At 41.4% G+C, this 22,463-nt stretch overlaps 2 protein-coding genes and 1 long non-coding RNA gene across 4 annotated transcripts; all 3 read left to right on the top strand.

The window, feature by feature from the left end:
- The first annotated feature begins 2,489 nt into the window (after positions 1–2,489).
- On the top strand, positions 2,490–6,691 carry LOC143519507 (protein kinase C delta type-like). Its single transcript, XM_077013023.1, has 11 exons — positions 2,490–2,594; positions 3,138–3,233; positions 3,419–3,730; positions 4,419–4,549; positions 4,818–4,985; positions 5,222–5,313; positions 5,441–5,503; positions 5,610–5,748; positions 5,875–6,063; positions 6,231–6,356; positions 6,523–6,691. The coding sequence occupies exons 5-11, from the start codon at positions 4,884–4,886 to the stop codon at positions 6,679–6,681; spliced, it is 870 nt and encodes a 289-aa protein (XP_076869138.1). The 5' UTR covers positions 2,490–2,594; positions 3,138–3,233; positions 3,419–3,730; positions 4,419–4,549; positions 4,818–4,883; the 3' UTR covers positions 6,682–6,691.
- A 7,647-nt stretch (positions 6,692–14,338) lies between these two features.
- Positions 14,339–15,538, top strand: LOC143519510 (protein kinase C delta type-like). The gene is made up of 5 exons (XM_077013029.1): positions 14,339–14,450; positions 14,610–14,672; positions 14,781–14,919; positions 15,022–15,210; positions 15,357–15,538. Exons 1-5 carry the CDS (start codon positions 14,377–14,379, stop codon positions 15,486–15,488), a joined length of 597 nt encoding a protein of 198 aa, XP_076869144.1. The 5' UTR covers positions 14,339–14,376; the 3' UTR covers positions 15,489–15,538.
- A 4,616-nt stretch (positions 15,539–20,154) lies between these two features.
- LOC143518275 (uncharacterized) lies at positions 20,155–21,174 on the top strand. Of its 2 annotated transcripts, XR_013132131.1 has the most exons (4): positions 20,155–20,387; positions 20,464–20,549; positions 20,631–20,692; positions 20,805–21,174. It is a non-coding gene; the product is annotated as an uncharacterized LOC143518275 (long non-coding RNA). The 2 variants fall into 2 exon arrangements; XR_013132130.1 differs by having other exon boundaries at positions 20,464–20,692.
- The last annotated feature ends 1,289 nt before the right edge of the window (positions 21,175–22,463 follow it).

Consider the following 22,463-nt stretch of genomic DNA (forward strand, 5'->3'; position numbering starts at 1 on the left):
AATGTGCATGGTTGAATAACTCAATCTATACTGTGGTATTTTATATTCATTTGTATGTTACTGTAATGATGCATACTAAAGTTTGTTTATGCAAAACAGTACTTCCGTTATGGTGAGTAGGTATAATTATTGGCCACTTTAGTTGGCACAATTCTTTTCAGGCCAGCTTAGTAGTTCAACAACTAAAGATCATTCAATTTCTCTGCATAGATTGATTGTCTTCACTCATTTATGGCCCAGACCACCCCTGAGCAGATATTATATGGGTGGTGGATCACTGTCAGCAGCGCAGTGGTATATGTGCTTTTTATTTTTTAAATCAATTACATTTTGCAGTCTTAATATCTGAAATGATGTCTTTGTAATTTAAAATAAGTAGTATATGTGTAACGACCTGCGCTGGGCAGAACAGGGAGGCGGACACAAACGCTGAGGAGAGCGAGATTTATTAAAGGAAATTCCATTGACAGAGTCGAAATAACGGGCGCAGGTCAGATCGGGAAGGCAGTCCATACATGAAATATACACAGGCATGACAACGGGTACAGATAACAACCAGACAGACTAACTAAGGAACAAAAGGCAAAACACACGGGAGACGGATAACACAAAGGCGCAAACTTACGAACAGCTGGAATGACTAGGCACAGGTTTGAACAAAAAGACCAATACGGACATGGGAGACACAGGGACTTTTATACACAGGACTAGACAAGGACCAGGTGCGAACAATGATAACAGGGGCGTGGCAAACAATGGGAAATCACAGAGACAACGAGCAGGGCGGGATAAACAGGCAGGGAATACAGACATGAGGGAACCCAGAGTGACAGCTACGAGAGGAGGCGTAGCCCTACGTGACAATATGACTGTATTCTGTGTTTATTGACATTTTTCATAGCACCCTACATTTTTACACAAATGTACAAAGTTTAGAATATTATTACTTACCAAAGATCTTGGCTTGTGCCATTGCTGCTCACTCTCTGTGCAGCTCAGGACAGGAGGAACAGCAGGAACTCTTAGTTGTGAATAATGTGCAGTTTGATAAAGCAATGCCACCACATGATTGCACAAAGTTGTCCCAGCAACACATGAGCAGGTCTCGAATCATCTAAAGAAATCTGCAAAAATACAAAATGTAGCAAATACAATGAGAAACAGTATCAAGTGCAATTTAATTAAAAAAAACTGTTTACAAAATAAAATCAGCCAGGAAAGGCTATATAATTAGAATACACTGTCACTAATAGTCTACAGTGTTGCCTAATGTGGCCCTCATTTGACATAAACAATTTACCAGCTTCAATAGTATTTACAATAAAGTAAATCAGGAAACATCTGAACAAATACAGTTTCTGGGGGTTTTGCCTTTTAACATTTACTTTTCCTGACATTAAGTCATACTCACATTGCCAGGTAACATTACTCAAAACATTACTCACACATTTTCACCAACAAAATGTTTTAATCCCCATAAACATAAATCTAAAAACAACATTCATGGCATTTATCTTCTAAAGCACTGTCACCCTACACTTGAGCTGTGTGGCTTCTCCGACTTCTTCATCGACCTAAAACAGGTCGCCCTCACACACATCTCTCCTGTCTACCTGATCTTTGTTCCACACTAAAATGCAAATAAAAGAATAGACTTAATCACAGTATGTGTTTAATAGTGAAGTGAGATAACTCAGTCCTGAGACAGGTTAAACAGCAGTCTCCGGCGCGGATTCCGTGTTTGTAAACAAAGCACAATATTCGTTGTTTTGTAAACAAACACGCGTCGGCGAACACCGTCGAGTTGCGCTTTGTTTACAAACACAGATTCCGCTGTTTAACCCAGTCATGGCCGGGCTAAACACAGGGATCCGCCGGGTTTGTGTTGATCTTGAGTTTAAGCTCTTACGAAGTTTAGTGTTCAGACACGACCAGCTAGCTAACACACACACACACACACACACACGCGCGCACGCACACACACATACACACACGCGCGCGCACGCACTCACACACACACAATGCTAACGCTAACTAATTTACGTTTAGCTGTGTGCTAGCGCTAACACGGAACACTCACCTTCGTAGTTGTCAATATAACTAGATATGTACATCTTGAAATCTTTCTCTTTCTCGCTCGAAGAAGCCGCGGCATGTGTGTCTTGACGATCCGATGAACATCGTTGACCGTCACCCGAGGGAGGTCCTGCAAACAGCGCGTGTAAAACGTCATTGTTGACGTGTCTCTGTAGTCGAGCCCGAGATAACCGGAAATGATACTGCCGGTATATGCGCATGCGGAAGCGTCACGTGCACAGAGCGAATAAAAAATATATATTCCCATAATTCCACATGACGTCATAATACCTGCTCTGTCGTCATAACGACGGCACAACAAATGAGGGTATATATAAAATTGCATGTACAGTATAATTCCATATCAGTCCACATAAAGACAATGAAGTGGGAAGATATTAAAAGGTGTTGTCTCTGGTGCTGGTGCATCGGCACCCAAGATTTGGATGACACAGACACAGAGGAGATATACGGAGGAACAGAACCAATACAGGAGACCGAAAACACCCATGGCCTCAGTGAGTAAATGAGTACAATAGTGACAACTTATTTTGGGGCATATATTGGGGCTTATTTTGTTCTTTTAACACAGCTGAATTTGGTGTTTATTGGTAAAACCAATAAGTGAAAAATAGAAAAAAAAACTGATAATTTGACAGGTTAATTTTTATGAAGTCAGTGGTGTTGCTATGGCAACATACCAACAAACCCAGGTCCACAAATAGTGATAGTCTCAATATAAATCAAATAATAACGATTCTATTACATTTGTGTCTTTCTTCTTGGCTTTGTATATTTATTGATTAGAAAAAGTATTTGAAGGGATTTTTTAATGGGTTGTGTATACCGTATTTTCTGGACTATAGAGCGCACCTCAATATAAGCCGCACCTACCAAGTCTTTTTAAATGGAAAATGTTGTATAACCCGCACCCGGCTATATGTCGCATATATCTACTGCTTACCTAATGCTTATATTAACACAGTTCAGCTAAAAAAACATTGACCTGTTATTACATTGTAACGTGTACTTAGGACTTGTTGAAAAAATCATTTTTGCAGTAGCACCTTTGAATAACAGTATTCTGGATGAGGCCTGTGAGGAGCTGCTCCTCGTTCTACTGGACGAGACTGAGGACTCCTATAACCCATCTCTAGGTGACCAAGACACATTCACACAGAATATCAATTTGATACCATATTTCATAATTTGCTGACATCAACGTGTTCAGTAGCTATTCATATCAAACAAGCACACATTAACACAATTCAGATGAAAAACATTCACCTGTTAATTTCATGTAATATTTAATTATGGCTTCTTGAAAAAATCTTTTTTGCAGTAGCACCGTTGAATAACAGTGTTCTGGATGAGGCCTGGGAGAAGCTGCGCCACGTTCTCCTGGACGAGATTGAGGTCTCTTTGAACATAAGTGTTCTGGACGATGCCTGGAAGGAGCTGCTCCAGGTTCTCCTGGACGAGACTGAGGTCTCGTTGAACACAAGTGCTCTGGACAATGCCTGGAAGGAGCTGCTCCAGGTTCTCCTGGACGAGACTGAGGTCTCGTTGAACACAAGTGCTCTGGACGATGCCTGGAAGGAGCTGCTCCACGTTCTCCTGGATGAGACTGAGGACTCCTACAACCCATCTCTAGGTGAATCTCAAGTTGATAACATATTGTAATTTGCTGATATCAACATGTTCAATAGTTATTTTCATATAACTCAACTCAACTCAACTCAACTTTATTTATAGAGCACTTTAAGAACGGCAGCCGAAACAAAGTGCTGTACATAAGAATAGAACATTAGACATAAAACAAATAATGATAAAACAATATTAACTAAAGCGGTAAAAGGAATCAATAGAACAAATCAAAGAATTAAACTAAAGCAGTAAAAACTAAAAATATACAAAGTCTCATGCTGTGTTTAAAGCCAATGAATTAAAGTGGGTTTTAAGACTTGTTTTAAAAATGGGCAGTGAAGGGTCTTGTCTAACATGCAGTGGTAGGTTGTTCCATAATCTAGGAGCAGCAATGGAAAAAGCTCTATCCCCTCTGAGCTTACGCTTTGCGTTACTTTTGGCGTCTCTTGCCACAGGGCATATGGTGTCACATGCATCCCTGTAGGGAAGAGCAGGGCTGCCTTTGTAATTCACCCAATGATGGAAAATATTTATTACAAAAAAAAAAAAACTATATGCACTTGAACTTGGGTTAGACCAAGTGCCAAACTAAAGTGGCTAATCTGTGTGGCATCAGCCAGAAACTACTGGCTGAGGTATTCACCCAAGTCAGCTAGATGTCTGGATGTGTAAAAATGTACTGTACATCTCTGTAGATGCGTCTCCATGTGGTCGACTGTGTGAGGGTTCGAGTCCTCGCCCCCTGTCCAGGATCAGCCACCAGACACACATCACTGTGGAGCACTTCACCTTTCACAGTGTACTGGGCCAGGGAAGCTATGGCAAGGTAGAGTCTTCCCCGTCACGCTGCTCCCACGTCCTCCACACACACACACTGACTCTGTGTCTCTCTTCACTTCTCCTGACTATTCACTTATCATTTTTACATGTCTGTCCTTTTGCCCTTCTATTGTTAAATACTATCTCCACAAGAATAGACCAAACAAACTCTATTCCATCAAATCTTCATATTTCATGGATGTGTGTGTATGTGTGTTTTATTTTTCTTTCACTCTGGTCTGTTTGTCTATTTTTCTCCCTTGGTCCCTGCTCAGGTTTTTCTGGCTGAACTAAAGGGCAGCAAGGATTTGTTTGCTGTGAAAGCCTTGAGGAAGGACGTGATGAATAATAACGTAGAGTTCACCATGGTGGAGAAGCGGGTGCTAGCTCTGGCATGGGACTGTCCCTTCCTCACCCACCTTTACTCCACCTTTCAGACCGAGGTAGTAAAGAACAAATTAACGGTTACATTATACAGTTGCTCCACCTCTCAGTCAACAGTAATGGGGTGTCCAGCAGGACTCTTTTGTATAGGCAGTAATTAACCACACCAGGCATTGTCACAACTGTTTACTGTAACTTATACTTCATGGAGTCACTGTGGTATTTAGATGATTGTTGAGTCAGTAATTCTGCTTGTACTCATACCAAAGTGTTTATGGCATTGTCTGCATGTTAGGAGCACTTGTTCTTTGTCATGGAGTACCTGACCGGAGGTGACCTGATGTTCCACATACGGGAAACAGGAAGCTTTGACCTCTACACAACCACGTGAGGCAACACACACACACACACACACACACAATGATGTTTTTTTGTATGCCTTATATAAATATAAACGTAGGTGTTTGTAATTATAGTCCGGTCTGATGGCTCCTGGTTTGTTTCTTTCTTCCAGATTCTATGCAGCTGAAATTGTGTGCGGACTCCAGTTCCTTCATGGAAAGGGCATCATCCACAGGTAACACACAAACAAATCTACATGGACATTCTGTACTTTCACCTTTACTGTTCTTGTCTACTGAACCACATTTTTGCCACATTTTTGTATTTCTCTCCTGCATTAGGGATCTCAAGTTGGACAATGTGATGCTGGATGGAGAAGGTCACATAAAAATTGCGGATTTTGGCATGTGCAAAGAGAATGTTTTTGGAGACAATCTTGGCAAAACATTCTGTGGGACACCATACTACATGGCCCCTGAGGTATGAGATGGCATCAAATGAATTTGACATTGAATGTTCTCACCTGTAGCAATGTCAATGTAATTCAGTATGCCCTGAATGTGAATGTGTGTGCATGTGTGTGTGTGTGTGTGTGTGTGTGTGTAGATCATTCTGGGTGAGCGGTATTCATTCTCTGTGGATTGGTGGTCATTTGGTGTGCTCCTATATGGGATGCTGATTGGTAAGCCTCCATTCGATGGTGAAGAGATAGATGATATTTTTGATTCCATCATTATGGACATACCTGACTTCCCTGACTGGATCACTCTGGATACCAGAGACATGCTAGAACGAGTAAGCATGCACAAAACCACACCTGATGACACATTAATAATAGTAATAATAATAATAATAATAATAATAATAATAATAATACTTCACAACCAAGACATGAATAGACACACTGAGATATTTCTATTATGAATAATATTCTTGCTTTTGGTTTTCTTCCATGAACAAAGCTGTTTGAGCAAGACCCTTCTTATAGACTGGGTGTTGTGCCTAATATCCGAGGTCACTCATTCTTTGAGATCGTCGACTGGTCTGCTCTGGAGAGGAGAGAGATCCAACCCCCTTACGTGCCAGTGGTATGAGCTTTCTTTCCATCTCTTTCCATTTCTTACAGTCATCTCTCATTCCTGTTTTTTTTTACTTTTCATACTGTATGCTCATAGAGCAAATTGGAAAAATACAGATACTGAAAAGCAGCCTCTGTTCATCATGTGATTTGCTTCCATTCTCCTCCAACCACAGAAATCATCCAATGACGGTGGCAACTGCGAGCAGGAGTTATTAAACGACCGCCTGTCCATGTGTGAGAAAGGCTTGATTGGCTTAACGGACCAGAGTGCGTTTGCTGGCTTTTCTTTCGTCAACCAGCACATGGAGCATCTCCTGCAGGGGTGTAAATAAAAAAAATGTAAATGTGCCATATTTTGTCAATTGTGATTTATACACCCCAATCAAAATTTGTCCTCCGCTTTTAACCCATCTGTGCAGTTAGAACACACACACACACACACACACACACACACACACACTAGTGATTACTAGGGGGCTGTGGATCACATGTGCCCAGAGCGGTGGGCAGCCCTAGCTGGTGCCCGGGGAGCAGTTGGGGTTAGGTGCCTTGCTCAAGGGCACCTCAGTCATGGCCTCAGGTCTGAGAATTGAACCCACGACCCTCCGGTCACAAGACCAGTTCCCTACCACCAGACCATGACTGACCTGGACAAGTGATGGACAACCTGCTCCACATCTTAACATGGCAGAAGAAGATACAGTACAAATGTGTGATTAAACTATACAGCCAGTGTTTTTATGTGTCACTGGCTCTCCCTTCTCAAAATAAAACCTGTATTTTGGGCATGGTCTGGGGGTGATTCACAGAGGTGTCAACTGGCCATAACGGCTCCTCCAGGTTATGTATTCCATTTTAGGCAATATTTGATACACCCTTGCCAAATCCATGTAGATGTTTTGTTCCAGTAACCATTCATTATTGTAATTCAAAAACATTAGATAATCCCTCATTGATTGTGTCCATGAATCACTGATAACACTTTTAGAGTATGTGGAACGGCATGTGTAAATGTGCCATATTTTGTCAATTGTGATTTATACACCCCAATCAAAATTTGTCCTCCGCTTTTAAATCTCGCTCTTCTCAGCGTTTGTGTCCGCCTCCTCCCTCCGCAGCGCGCTACGCGTTACAGTTATTTGATATGAAGGAGTTCAAATTCCTTTTTGCACTTTTATATTAAGCAAATGTTTTGTCTACTGACGCACCCGTGCGTCAAAGATGGCCGCCGTGCGAGTATATACATTAATGTTATTAATATCTCAGCGATACAACATCGCAGACACACGGTTCATACGTTTTTGAAAACTGGAAACTGTCCCTTTAAATGTTAATTCATGCTTGAGCAGACTGGCCACAAGATGGCAATACATGACCGAGTTGAAGCACGCCCGTATATGGCTAATCCTTTTATGGCTTGCACAAGGGGGGGTTTATTGCTCCCCCGGTGTGACTGCCTGTGACTGCTGTGACTGGTGGATTCAAGTGTCAGTCATTACATGACCGCTGACATCACTCACATCGCCCTTTACGGATGTAGGAGGGTTTTAGGACGGCATTAGATCCGTTTCACCTCGGACAAACACGGAAATACAGACTTTAACGGCCGCTAGCTAGCGAGCTAGCGTTTACTTATCTACATGGTGATGATGAAGGTATGTTGATGATCGATGACTAAATGAATGTTATTTTGCAATATTGATCACTATAATAGCGGGCGATCACAGATAGGGTCGCGAATTTCGCGATGGTCCCGTGTAGTTAGTTCGCTAGCTAGCAGCTAGCTAGCATCTGGCTAGCTAGCGTCTACTGATGAACCTGTGTTGATTTCCTGAGGGGTTTATGAAAATATAAACGATCGATGACTAAATGCATGCAATATCGATCACTATAATAGCGGGCGATCACAGATAGGGTCGCGAATTTCGCGATGGTGTACTGTAGTCCTGTTTGTAGTTCTATGTAGCATCTAGCTAGCTAGCGTCTACTGATGACCCCCATATTGTAGGCCTGAGAGACTCGTGACCGATGACCCGATGACCTACGACCTCAGGAAACATATCGCTCTTTGCGGAAGTTTTGGCCGCTTTTTGACGCCTGAGGTAAACAAACCGGTTTTGCTCAGTAGTTTACTACTACTACTACTAGCCCTTACTACTACTACATAGCGGTTATGAACCTATGTTGATTTCCTGAAGGGTTTTATGAAAAGTATAACAGATCGCAGGCTAAATGAATGTTATTTTGCAATATTGCTCACTATAATAGCAGACGATCGCAGATCGGCTCGCGATGTGTTACTAGCTGTCTAGCTACCACTTTGTTACCAAAATGTGCTCTGCACCTTGCCAACTATCAGGCTCTGTTGATACTCTACTGGATAGTTTCAACTCAAAAACTGCCAGTATCTTGGATCAGATTGCACCAGTTAGAGTTAAAACCATGCAATGTAAGCAGAAAGCTCCATGGAGAAATGATCCTTCAGTTCAGCACCAAAAAAGAGAATGCAGAAAGGCTGAGCGCAGATGGCGTAAAACCAACCTTCACGTACATAAAGAGATTTTCAAAGATAGGCTGCGTGATTACAATATAATAATGTGTAAAGCTAGACAATCCTTCTTCTCTAGCATTATTAACAATAATGTTAACAATAGCAAAGTGCTTTTCACTATGGTTGACAGACTAACAAACCCACCTACATATATGGACCCTGAGCTAGTTTCAGTTGAGAGATGTAATGAGTTTGCAAAATTTTTTAATACTAAAATCCACAATATCAGACAAGCCATCTGTACGCCTACGTCCACCAACGAGCCGATTTTCTCTCCAAAACCACGCAAAATGTTCAACATGTCCCAGTTCAGTACTATTAATGAAGAAGGTTTAATTGATACAGTGAGTCATCTCAAATCATCCACTTGCAGCCTTGATACATTACCAACCAATTTTTTAAAGAATGTCTTTCCTGCAATATCTGTGAACATTCTTCAAATAGTAAATTCCTCACTCATGTCAGGTGTATTTCCGAGTGCATTAAAAACTGCAGTTGTGAAGCCTCTCTTGAAAAAGAAAACCCTAGATACAAGCTTGTTGAATAATTATAGACCAATTTCTAATCTACCATTAATTGGAAAAATAATAGAAAAAATTGTCTTCAAGCAAATTATGCACTTTCTGTCCACAAATAGCTGTCTAGACCAATTTCAGTCTGGCTTCAGACCTAATCATAGTACTGAGACTGCACTAATTAGGGTTATCAATGACATTCGGCTAAATACAGACTCAGGAAACATGTCTGTTCTTCTACTGCTCGATCTCAGCGCTGCCTTTGACACCATTGACCACAAAATTCTCATAAATAGACTTGAAAACTGGGTTGGACTCTCAGGAACTGTCCTAAAATGGTTCAGTTCATACCTTAAAGGAAGGAACTTCTTTGTGGAAATGGAGGGTAATGTTTCTGAGACTGTGCCAGTGACCTGTGGTGTACCCCAGGGTTCAATTCTTGGGCCACTCTTATTTAATTTATATATGATTCCTCTGGGTGAAATCATGCATTCTTATGGGATATCTTACCACAGCTATGCAGATGACACTCAGATCTACATGGCTCTCTGCCCAAACGACTACGGTCCCCTAGACTCACTGTGTAAATGCCTTGAGCACATAAACAAGTGGATGAAACACAACTTTCTGCAGTTAAATAAAGATAAAACGGAGATTATTTTATTTGGGAACAGCAATGAAAGACACAGACTAGCTGCCTATCTAGATTCGAGAGGCCTAAAATCTAAAGAACTAGTACGTAACCTTGGTGTACTAATGGACTCTGATCTCACCTTTAGCAGTCATGTCAAAGCTGTCACCAAATCAGCTTTCTATCACCTCAAAAACATCAACAAAATCAGAGATTGTATGGCTAAAGCAGACCTGGAGAAACTTATCCACGCCTTTGTTTCTAGTAGGATTGATTACTGTAATGGGCTCCTAACTGGACTCCCAAAAAAGACAATTAAACAGCTTCAGCTGATTCAAAATGCAGCTGCCAGAGTTCTCACTAGGAGTAAAAGAAGGGAGCACATCACTCCCACCCTTAAATCCTTACACTGGATACCCGTATGTTACAGGATAGACTTTAAGGTACTATTACTGGTCTATAAATGTCTTAATGGTGTAGGACCAGTATATTTATTGGATGTGCTCCAACAATATGAGCCGAGCAGAACTCTCAGATCATTAGGAACTGGTCAGTTAGTGCAGCCTAAGGTAAAAACTAAACATGGAGAGGCGGCGTTTAGCTACTACGCCGCTCAGAAATGGAACCGGTTGTCAGAGAGCATTAGAAGAGCCCCAACACTAGATACCTTTAAATCCAGACTGAAAACCTTCATGTTTGAGCAGGCCTTCAGCTCAGTTTAATTACCTTTACTCTGTAACAGCACTTTTATCTTCATTAATTTAACTTCCTTTAAATCTACTGTTTTAATCATGCTTCCTATTTTAGATTTTATTGTGTTTGTTTCTTCAGTCTACGAAGAAAGTCTAACATTTTATTTTTACTGTTCTTATCTTTGCTCCCCCCCTTTATATCTTATTTACTTGTTATTATTTTATTTACTGTACTTCTTACATTCTATGTTATTTTATTATATATTTTTCTTTATATATGTGATTAATTTCTTAAATCTATTGTTCTACATTTTCTGTGTTTTCTTTTCATTTGTAAAGCACTTTGAATGACCATTGTGTATGAAAGGTGCTATATAAATAAACTTGCCTTGCCTTGCCTTGCCTAGCTAGCCTCCTGGCTAGCTGGCTGGCTAGCTAGAAACTGCTTCTGTGCAAAATTCGCAATTTATTCTTTATAAAATTATTTTTACTTATTTTTTTATTATTTCGTATTTGTCTTTTGCCTATATGTTTGCTTTGTAGATGTGAAAGTATAGTATATAATCTAGATGAATGGATATGGTTTTGGCTAAGCTGACTAGCCTGTAGTTTGGGAGTTCTGTAGTTTAGGGTGTACAAATTTCTGTACACTACTTTATACTTGTATACTACTATATATATTACATGTTTCACTATTTTTGTGAAGCAAACCCTTGAGCAAACATATTTCAAGCAACAATATTGTTGATCTCTTTCAGTAAATGTGTAATTTCATATAAAATATGAAAAATATTGAAAATATGCCTCATATTTCCAGGTTTAGGACCATATTATTTATTTATGCAATACTCTAAGTCAATGTAACCTCATTAGGAAGAGAGCTGAGATTGTTCTGAACAATTTAATATGAGACATGTGGGTAAAATGCTATAATTAAGTATGTTTAGAGACACATTTATGTAACCATGCTTAAACAGCAAAAATGCCCATAGACTTGGTAGGGTTAAGGACATGTTAATGCATTTATATGCAGAAATAGATATATAGATCAATGGGCTGACCTGGCTAATATTTAAACGGAAATATGTCAGCACCCCGTGTGCATATAGCCTATTCTGAAGTAATTCCATTTTTGTTGAAAAATCCGACACTCTGTGTCCGCTTTTCTCTTTTTTTGACAGACATTTCACTTAACAGGGTGCAGACAATATAGGAACTGCAGATTTTAACTAAATGGAGTTTATTCTTTTTTAATAATGCAGGTTTATTCCGTGGGCTGGACTGAACCCCCTGGCGGGCTGGGTCGCCCCTGGTGTATACCATCACAATCACAGCATCATTACTCTTAACAAGGTCTCGAGGAACATCAAACCAACTGAATAAATTATCGTGAAACTGTCAAGAAAAACTCAAATGTCTCGAATTTTTGCATTCCGAGTCGACAATGTTGCCTGTGGAGAACCCGAATATTCGAATGCCGACACAACTTCACCAGGTGTGGCTGGAATGTTTAAAATGCACGTTTTACAGCCCTTTAAAGAAGTTATTCATGTTTAAGCAACTGCTTTGACGACAGAAATGCTTAGATACAATTTACAAAACATGATACACTCACCCATCACCAAGTCTCTAAAAGACATGTGATTGATTATAATGTTGTATTTATCTGTTCCGGGATACTCAGGGGACTGGCGGCCCATCCAGCTCCTCTTCTTATAGTGGCCGAAGGGCCCTCGGCCTACTGAAGGAGGGGAGGGGGTTACAGTTCCTGGGAATACCTGAGGACGGAGTTGTATGCAACAAATGGACATATTAATTATTATTCTTGTCATGTTATGTTACTGCAGTAATGTATGTATGTCATGTTTGTGTTTGTAGGTAACCCCTGCTAGTAGTAGTGGTGTGTCCCAGCTTAATTAAGGGGAGGGGCTACTAGTATAAGAGGCCTTCCTCTCAGAGGCTAAGGAGGTTGAGGTTGGTTGGTTAATGTTGGTTGTTTGATATTGGATGTTATTGTGTTGAGCCCAAGAAACTTAGGGGCTAGACTGGCTGCTGATTGCCAGTGCTTACTGGAGGTACTGCTTATAAGCCTTTGTGGGCTTGAGTACTTTTTATATGTTTGTTTTCCTTTTATACAGTTTTTCTTTTCGTTTACTAGTATTGGTGATTTACTCCTTTGCTGGAATACACAATTAAAACACCTGGATTGGGAACACCAATGTCTGTATTCACCTCACTCTCTGTAGTGAACCCACCTCCATATTCACCCACTCGTAGTACCACGCTCACAGTATGGTTTCAATGAGTGTTCATAATGTGACCGGACTGTGTATATTATTTTAATCTTTTTTCTTTGTTTTTGCCCAATCCAGAAGCTAACACCAATTGATGAGCTGATGAGGCCTGCTTTCCTGCACAAGAGAACACAGATGCTGGAAGATGATGTGAGAGACACCCAGCATATTGCACGTCTAAGGGTACATGTGGAGAGGATGATTAGACGAATTAAAGAAAACAAACTATTTGACACTGTAATACCACTCTCCATCACAGGAAGTGTCAATCAAATTGTTTACTGTGGCATGTCTTCTCTCCAGCTACCAGAATGGTCCTCTTGTCAAGAAATGGGCCTCGGATGGTGGAAAGGGCTGTATGAGTACAGAATGGATAACATTTGCTCTTTCCCAAGAATACTTTTTACATTCATGTACAGGGTTTTTTGTTATTATTTTAGAAATGTTACTGAATTTCCCCTGATGTTTCCCTGCTGCAATTAAGGCTTTCATGATTTGAAGTAGGTTTACTAAATAAGGAAAAACAGCAGGGCAATGGTACTCCAGGACCAATGTTGGAAACCTGTGATAAATATTTAAGGGTGCATATGCATGTTATCCATGTGTTTACTTTTCATGTACACTTCCTGCAGTTTGAACTATGACCACTTACTTTTTGTAAATAGTTACTTCACATCTAATGGGCTTCACTTTTAATGTTTAATATTTAATATAAATGTTTCACTTGTTTGTACTTAAGCTTGACGAAATGTAAAACAATGACAAAGTGAAGGAAAATAATTTTATTTTGAAACAAAGTGCTTGTGATTTGTCTATTGAGTTGTTTTTTAAAATATCAGAACTGTGCCAATGACATTCAAATGTTTTTCTATTCTACAGATCCTTATCAGGGTTATAAGAACATTTTAAACAAATACAACAATATATACAAACATACAAACTGAGTTTATAGACATCTGGGCATGTATATGTGAAAAAAGAAATGGTCCACCTTTTGTTTAATGGTGTCTCCATGGTGGAGAAGCGGGTGCTAGCTCTGGCATGGGACTGTCCCTTCCTTACCCACCTTTATTCCACCTTTCAGACCGAGGTAGTAAAGAACAAATTAAAGGTTACATTATACAGTTCCTCCACCTCTCTGTCAACAGTAATGGGATGTCCAGCAGGACTCTTTTGTATAGGCAGTAATTAACCACACCAGGCATTGTCACAACTGTTTACTGTAACTTATACTTCATGGAATCACTGTGGTATTTAGATGATTGTTGAGTCAGTAATTCTGCTTGTACTCATACCAAAGTGTTTATGGCATTGTCTGCATGTTAGGAGCACTTGTTCTTTGTCATGGAGTACCTGACCGGAGGTGACCTGATGTTCCACATACAGGAAACAGGAAGCTTTGACCTCTACACAGCCACGTGAGGCAACACACACACACACACACACACACACACACACACACACACACACACACACACACACAATGATGTTTTTTTGTATGTCTTATATAAATATAAACGTAGGTGTGTGTAATTATAGTCCGGTCTGATGGCTCCTGGTTTGTTTCTTTCTTCCAGATTCTATGCAGCTGAAATTGTGTGCGGACTCCAGTTCCTTCATGGAAAGGGCATCATCCACAGGTAACACACACAAACAAATCTACATGGACATTCTGTATTTTCACCTTTACTGTTCTTGTCTACTAAACCACATTTTTGCCACATTTTTGTATTTCTCTCCTGCATTAGGGATCTCAAGTTGGACAATGTGATGCTGGATGGAGAAGGTCACATAAAAATTGCGGATTTTGGCATGTGCAAAGAGAATGTTTTTGGAGACAATCTTGGCAAAACATTCTGTGGGACACCATACTACGTGGCCCCTGAGGTATGAGATGGCATCAAATGAATTTGACATTGAATGTTCTCACCTGTAGCAATGTCAATGTAATTCAGTATGCCCTGAATGTGTGTGCATGTGTGTGTGTAGATCATTCTGGGTGAGCGGTATTCATTCTCTGTGGATTGGTGGTCATTTGGTGTGCTCCTATATGGGATGCTGATTGGTAAGCCTCCATTCGATGGTGAGGAGATAGATGATATTTTTGATTCCATCATTATGGACATACCTGACTTCCCTGACTGGATCACTCTGGATACCAGAGACATGCTAGAACGAGTAAGCATGCACAAAACCACACCTGATGACACATTAATAATAGTAATAATAATAATAATACTTCACAACCAAGACATGAATAGACACACTGAGATATTTCTATTATGAATAATATTCTTGCTTTTGGTTTTCTTCCATGAACAAAGCTGTTTGAGCAAGACCCTTCTTATAGACTGGGTGTTGTGCCTAATATCCGAGGTCACTCATTCTTTGAGATCGTCGACTGGTCTGCTCTGGAGAGGAGAGAGATCCAACCCCCTTACGTGCCAGTGGTATGAGCTTTCTTTCCATCTCTTTCCATTTCTTACAGTCATCTCTCATTCCTGTTTTTTTTTTACTTTTCATACTGTATGCTCATAGAGCAAATTGCAAAAATACAGATACTGAAAAGCAGCCTCTGTTCATCATGTGATTTGCTTCCATTCTCCTCCAACCACAGAAATCATCCAATGACGGAGGCAACTGCGAGCAGGAGTTATTAAACGACCGCCTGTCCATGTGTGAGAAAGGCTTGATTGGCTTAACGGACCAGAGTGCGTTTGCTGGCTTTTCTTTCGTCAACCAGCACATGGAGCATCTCCTGCAGGGGTGTAAATAAAAAAAATGTAAATGTGCCATATTTTGTCAATTGTGATTTATACACCCCAATCAAAATTTGTCCTCCGCTTTTAACCCATCTGTGCAGTTAGAACACACACACACACACACACACTAGTGATTACTAGGGGGCTGTGGATCACATGTGCCCAGAGCGGTGGGCAGCCCTAGCTGGTGCCCGGGGAGCAGTTGGGGTTAGGTGCCTTGCTCAAGGGCACCTCAGTCATGGCCTCAGGTCTGAGAATTGAACCCACGACCCTCCGGTCACAAGACCAGTTCCCTACCACCAGACCATGACTGACCTGGACAAGTGATGGACAACCTGCTCCACATCTTAACATGGCAGAAGAAGATACAGTACAAATGTGTGATTAAACTATACAGCCAGTGTTTTTATGTGTCACTGGCTCTCCCTTCTCAAAATAAAACCTGTATTTTGGGCATGGTCTGGGGGTGATTCACAGAGGTGTCAACTGGCCATAACGGCTCCTCCAGGTTATGTATTCCATTTTAGGCAATATTTGATACACCCTTGCCAAATCCATGTAGATCAGGTATCACCAAATGGCGGACCGCGGTCCGGATCCGGACCTGAACACCGTCCTGTCCGGACCCAATCACATTCCTGATTAACTGGATACGGACCCAAATGCCAAAAAATTTTTAACGGGAGACTATATTTTAAACCGGAGAATTTATTTTCAGACGAGTGTAACGTTCACCACCCATTTGAGTGTTACGTTCACCCCCCGCTCAACAACTTTCGTTCGCCACTGCGGACCCGGACCTAAGGTCTGAGCTATCTGCCAAAAATGGACCGCGGAAAGATTTAATTGATTACCCCCGATGTAGATGTTTTGTTCAAGTAACCATTCATTATTGTAATTCAAAAACATTAGATAATCCCTCATTGATTGTGTCCATGAATCACTGATAACACCTTTAAAGTATGTGGAACGGCAGAGTAAGGGTTAATAACCCAGTTTGCAAAAGAGGTTACTGAAAGTATAGATAAAAAGATATAGATTATGTACAGTTGAAATCGTATTGTGAGTTTGCAGGGGTATATTTAATTTAAGCACATGTGCATATGGTTTCATTTTTGTGTGCATAAAGCTTAGAAAGGAAATAAATACAATGCATTTTAAAAGGTATTGTAACGACTGAGAGCTAAGAGGACACAAATACTGAGGATAGCAGGGTTTAATAGCTGGAGTGTTAACATAGAGGATACGAGGGTAACGAGGCATACTAATTAAAATACAACTATCACAAATCAAGAACTAACAACCAGACAGGATAACTCAGATAACAAAAGACAGAGGATAAAACAAACACAAGAACTCAGAACAAGGTAGATAAACACAGAACCAGGATTACCACCAGAGTGACTTCCAAAGAGGGACTGAAACACAGGGAGTACAAGTACCAAACACATCAAGACAAACTAGAAACACCTGAGCTGAAAGCAAGGAAGGAGGGACAGACAAGACAAGGTGAACAACAGAAGACCTGGGCTGTGTTCGAAATAGACTACTACATACTGGATACTGCATACTGGACTCAGTATATACTGGATACTGCATACTAGTCCTCGTAGTAGTATGCAGTACAGTTTCCAGTATGCGACAAAAGCAAAGCACACTACGGGGTCACGTGAACGTAGCGTTGCATGATGGGATGCAGTACACCACGAAGATAGCTCTGTTCGCGTACTGGAATATTTTGCGGAAGTAGTAGGTCATCCGGGTATGTTTCGCGTACTGGAAATTTTCATTTTGGTCACATACTGCATACGGCATACTCAGGGACGGACTGGCCATCGGGCATACCGGGCATTTTCCCGGTGGGCCGACGTGCTATTTGGGCCGACAGTCCTGACACTTTTTTATCTATTTATATATTGGTCTGACCGGCCCATAAAACAAGTAGATCAGTGGGCCGATTCAGATGGAGGCTGGCTGATTGACACTTGTCTGGCGAATCACATTAACACACCTTTCGCGATGCTCCTGCTGCCTGCATAATGCATTTGGCAAAAAAAAGTCAGCGCGAGAGTTTACCGGTCCTTAAACACGCTGGTATGCAGCCCATTGGTTATTTTCTTTACTGACACAGAGCTGTACCAATCATATCATCAAACACCCCCTCCTCCATGCGCCGGTGCGTAGTGCAATCTAACGTTGATTAACATAACGTATGTGAGTATCTGAGATGGAGAAAAAGCGCAAAGGAGGTGCAGAGAAACTACGACAAAAAAGAAGCTTGAACTTCAAGTAAACGCTGCCAAATGTATAAAAATTACTCAAATGTTTGCCACAGCAGGGCCTTCATCAGCTCCCGTGGCTGATGACAGTGGTGACGGTGGCCAGTGAACAGAAACATGTACTGAACGTGCGGTAAGCCTGACTCCTTTCAGAGCAGCTATAAAATGAGTAGGGTTAAGCAACCAAACCCTTTGCCAAATCTGATAAATTGATAAAACATCAATAAAATCATTTTGGCTAATGTTCTATGGCCGAGTTAGTTTGTATTGTAAATGCAAAAGGTAAAATAAGTGAATAACGCACTTACCTCTATTATAAGACTTTGTGTACACTGACTGAATGAGAAAATAAGCCTATTTTAGTACTTTTATGTCTTCCATTCTGAACTAAATAGTCTTAAATGTGAGAACACTTTTAAAACCTCCATTCACCAACAAAAACAGTACTAAGTCACTCAGCAGGCAGCATTCTATTTTCATTATTATACTATTAATATTTGTGGGGTGAGTAGTAGGCTAGGCTAAGGCTATGCTTGGTAGGAAGGGGAAATGTTTGGTAGCTTTTATGGAGGTGTTTAGGGAAAATGTACAGAAATTAAAGGAAATTACACTTTTTAAAATGGTAATTTTGTTTATTGCCTGTGCCATATGCCAATGCTGCTGTGTGCCTCTTCACAAATCTTCATAAATCCAGTATTTCTAGGTGTATTTTTAAAGCCACCATTCAATTAAACTGAGTTACTGGGCAGTTTTCTGATTTTGTTATTAGGCCATTGATTGTTTAACTTGTAAGCCTAGGTTTAGCTACTTTTTCTCCTGGATGTGTTTGGGGCCATTTAGCCTAGCTGGCTAAAGAAAATGTAGGCTCTAATTAAAGAAAATCTTATTTTTTACAATGACAATTTTTTTTGCCAGTATTATGCCAATGCAGCTGTGTGTCTGTTTTTCAGATAAAACAACAATAATTAATTCCTTATGTTGAGATAAAAAAAAACATACATTCATTCTTTTGACTGGGTAAGTTCACAATTTATTGAGTACTACTCTTGGAAGAGTTAGCATCTGATCCTTTATTTTTCATCTCTATTCTTTCTTTCTCTTGTCTTCCTCCCTGAAACACATAGGCACACCCAGTTGGATGAATGCTGCATTCATTACTGTGATGGAGTGGTTCAATATGCATTTTCATACTGTTAATAAACAAAACTTTTTGAAAGTATTTAATGATTTAAAAATTATTTTATTTCACTCTCACTAATTCCTGTAAACTCATGGCATGGCTTAGGGTACATGGTTTTGAAGAGTGTAAACTGTTGGTATACACATTCAAAAAACTGAAAAGTATGAAAAGCGTTATCGAGTGTGAGTGGGCCGGTCTGGTCCAAAAATGCCAGGGCCGATTTTTTGTCCCAGTCCGCCCCTGGGCATACTGATTTGGGGCTCAATCAGTACGCCAGTAGTATGTAGTAGCAGGGTTGCCAACTTTTGACGTTCGCTTGGAGTGAGATTTTAACCTGGAGCCGGTGGCGAGTGTATTTTGTTGAGGGGGGGGGGGGGGGGGGGGGGGGTGGGTGTCGAACGAAAGTTGTTGAGCGGAGGGGGGGGGGGGGGGGGGGGGGCGAACACAGATTCACAGATGGACACAGATTCAGTGTTATATCGCCGGTGGATGGCGCCAGAGCTAGCGAACTAGTAACGTATTGAATCATATATGTGGATCTGAGGTAAATAAACTGGATATTAGATATCGGAAGTGTGGCGTGAGAGCGTGTGAAAACGGTCAAATGCGTGTGTCTCACGCTCAATGCGTGAGAGTTGGCAACCCTGTAGTAGGCTATTTCAAACACAGCCATGGACTGGACTTACTGGGGAACGGATCTAAACAAGGTCACACAGAAGACACGGACTGGACTGACAGCAGGAGAGAACACCGACAGGGGTGTGACAGACAGAGGGAAAGCATAGAAACAGGGCGGGATAAACAGACGAGGAGAACACAGGCACATTGAACAGTACCGGAGTGACAGCTAGAGAGGGGGACGTAGCCCTATGTGACATGTATATTAACCATGCATATTTGCACAGGTTAACATTTAAATAAGTGTAGCCAGCATAGCCAAGGCGACGCTTTCTTTGTTTTGGTGCGCACATGAAGGATGACGTCCTAGAGTAGAGTAGCACCTGCATTGGGTGAGCCATTTACAGGTAGGCATATATAGGGACACCTGTGGGGTCCTAGAGGATAGCGTGGTGGCTAAAGCGCATGCAGGTGGCGGCGTCTAGAAGAAGCGTGTCTGTAACAGCGAGTCCGAAGGTAGGATTAAGTTGCATATTATACTTTTGCACAAGATGACTGATGGAGCAACTAAACATGGTTTGGTTTTAATTAGTGTGGGGACGCGAGGATAGGAGTGTTCAGGTGGAGTGGCCGCAGGTCATTAAGGTAGCAACAGCCGGTGTGTGTACAGAGTACGAGGTATGCGAGTTTGGTAATCATGCTCGAGCTTTAGTCGCACCCTTTCAGACATACGGAGTAAAGCTCCTTTGTTTATTTTAGTCTGTTGGTGACACGCCACATCCATTCTGTCTTCTACTGACTTACGAATGATCGGTTACCAGGTACAATTAGCCACCGTGCATTCTCTAAAGCTTTATAAACACCTGAAAATGTTTTAGTATGCCTAAACCAGAGGTTTCATATGGTTTTTTTAATTACACTCTGTATATCCAGTGTTCTGTGACAAGCTGCTATCCTGTCCATGAGTGAAGTTGGTCAACCCTGATGAATGTGGTATGTTTCGTCTTTTTAAATCATATTCGTAATGTTGAACGTAGTCAATGTTTTATTGACTGAATGTAATGTTTCTTTCTGTTTTGTGTATATGAAGGGCCACAGCTTCAGTGGGTGTCAGTTGCTGTTTTCTACCGTTTTGTTTTATTTTGTGTTCTTTTATCTAAAAGATCCTACCATAACAAATCATAAAGTGGTCTTTTAATGATATGCTGCTCAGGGGTATTTAAGTGACCCGTTGTTTTAAAAACCCTTACTCTTGTGTGACTACCTGTGTGTCTAGTTATTGGTCGATGTACCTTTTTTTTAACTTGAGTCTCATGAGTATTCTGATCCAGTACTATTTAGATGTGGCTATGTTGAGACTGAGATAGAGGCAGCCATATCGGGTGCTGTGTTCACTTTAGAGTGAGATTTGGAAACATTTGCAGTGTGTGGCTGAATTTTAGGGCGTACTCACACTAGGCTCTGCGATCCGGGCCCGGGCACGGTTGCCTGCCGAAGCACGGTTCGTTTGGCTAGTGTGAGCGCTCCAACCGTGCCCGGGCCCGGATCAGTTAACCGTGCTCGGGCCCGCTTTGAAGAGGTGGGCCAGGGCACGATTCATGTGGACTCGGGCACGGTTCGCTTCTAGTGTGAGCGCTATCCGTGCCCGGGCCCGCTTGGTGCCTCGTCTGATTGGTTCATTTCGCTGGAACTCAAACATGACATCAGTGATGCGACGCTCACGTTAAACAGTCATAGCGGCAAAGCGATTAGCAGACAATCGTTGTGTTAAATGATCGATAAATCTGTGTTTGCACCGTGTTTCTGCACTTCCAAAACGACTCCAAAAATACAATAAAAAGAAAATCATGAGCTCTATAGTGTTGTGCGAGCGCGCTTTTTTTCCAAATAAAGCGGCGTTGTGATGACGTAAGCGTGCTCGGGCCGGGTTGCTGAAGCGAGTGTGAGTGCAGGCCAGAGGGGGAGTGGGGAGGGGGGATAACCGGGCCCCAGCACGGATCCAGCAAACCGTGCCTAGTGTGAGTACGCCCTTAGAGATTATTCACGAGTGGTATTGTCAATTGGCTGTCTTTACTCAGTCTCCAAACCACAAACAGGTAGTGTCAACACCTCTTAGATTGTTTCTTGTTTTATTTAATTTAAACTGACAGAGTCTATTGTCTTCAATAAAGACTGTATTTTTGCATCACCGACGTTTGTCTACCTTCTTTAGAGTTCCCCTTACTCTAAGTAAAAAAGCACTAATTAAGGGGTGGCGTAGTTTGGCACTTACTAACTAGGGGGGCGCTACAATCTGGCGCAGTCGGCAGGATCGAACATCAGTTAGCGCTTTTGACCTGTCAGTTTAATTTAATAAAGTGTAAGTAGATTCGAGCAGTATTAGTGATTTGTTGTGGTAGAAAACAGCAGCTGGCATTCCAACAGGAGGACGCTGTCAGCAAGGAGTCGTCATGGAGGGGGAGCTACAGAGACTGCGGGAGCAAGTGAAACAGCTCCAAACTGCAAATGCGAGACCTTCTGGGGTGCAGAATGGAGGTACTGGGGAAAATGTTGGAGACGAAATCCCACCCGTACGGCGGGAACATGCTTTTT

This window comes from Brachyhypopomus gauderio, chromosome 7 (genome assembly GCF_052324685.1).
Source record: "Brachyhypopomus gauderio isolate BG-103 chromosome 7, BGAUD_0.2, whole genome shotgun sequence".
Taxonomy (NCBI): Eukaryota; Metazoa; Chordata; class Actinopteri; order Gymnotiformes; family Hypopomidae; genus Brachyhypopomus; species Brachyhypopomus gauderio.

Excerpts from the sequence above, each read along its gene's own strand:
- LOC143519507 (XM_077013023.1), top strand. The coding sequence starts at position 4,884 with ATGAATAATAACGTAGAGTTCACCATGGTGGAGAAGCGGGTGCTAGCT. Across the intron at positions 5,504-5,609 it reads GGAAAGGGCATCATCCACAG|GGATCTCAAGTTGGACAATG; the intron begins GTAACACACAAA and ends CTCCTGCATTAG. Across the intron at positions 6,357-6,522 it reads AACCCCCTTACGTGCCAGTG|AAATCATCCAATGACGGTGG; the intron begins GTATGAGCTTTC and ends CTCCAACCACAG.
- LOC143519510 (XM_077013029.1), top strand. The coding sequence starts at position 14,377 with ATGGAGTACCTGACCGGAGGTGACCTGATGTTCCACATACAGGAAACA. Across the intron at positions 14,451-14,609 it reads TTTGACCTCTACACAGCCAC|ATTCTATGCAGCTGAAATTG; the intron begins GTGAGGCAACAC and ends TCTTTCTTCCAG. Across the intron at positions 15,211-15,356 it reads CCAGAGACATGCTAGAACGA|CTGTTTGAGCAAGACCCTTC; the intron begins GTAAGCATGCAC and ends CCATGAACAAAG.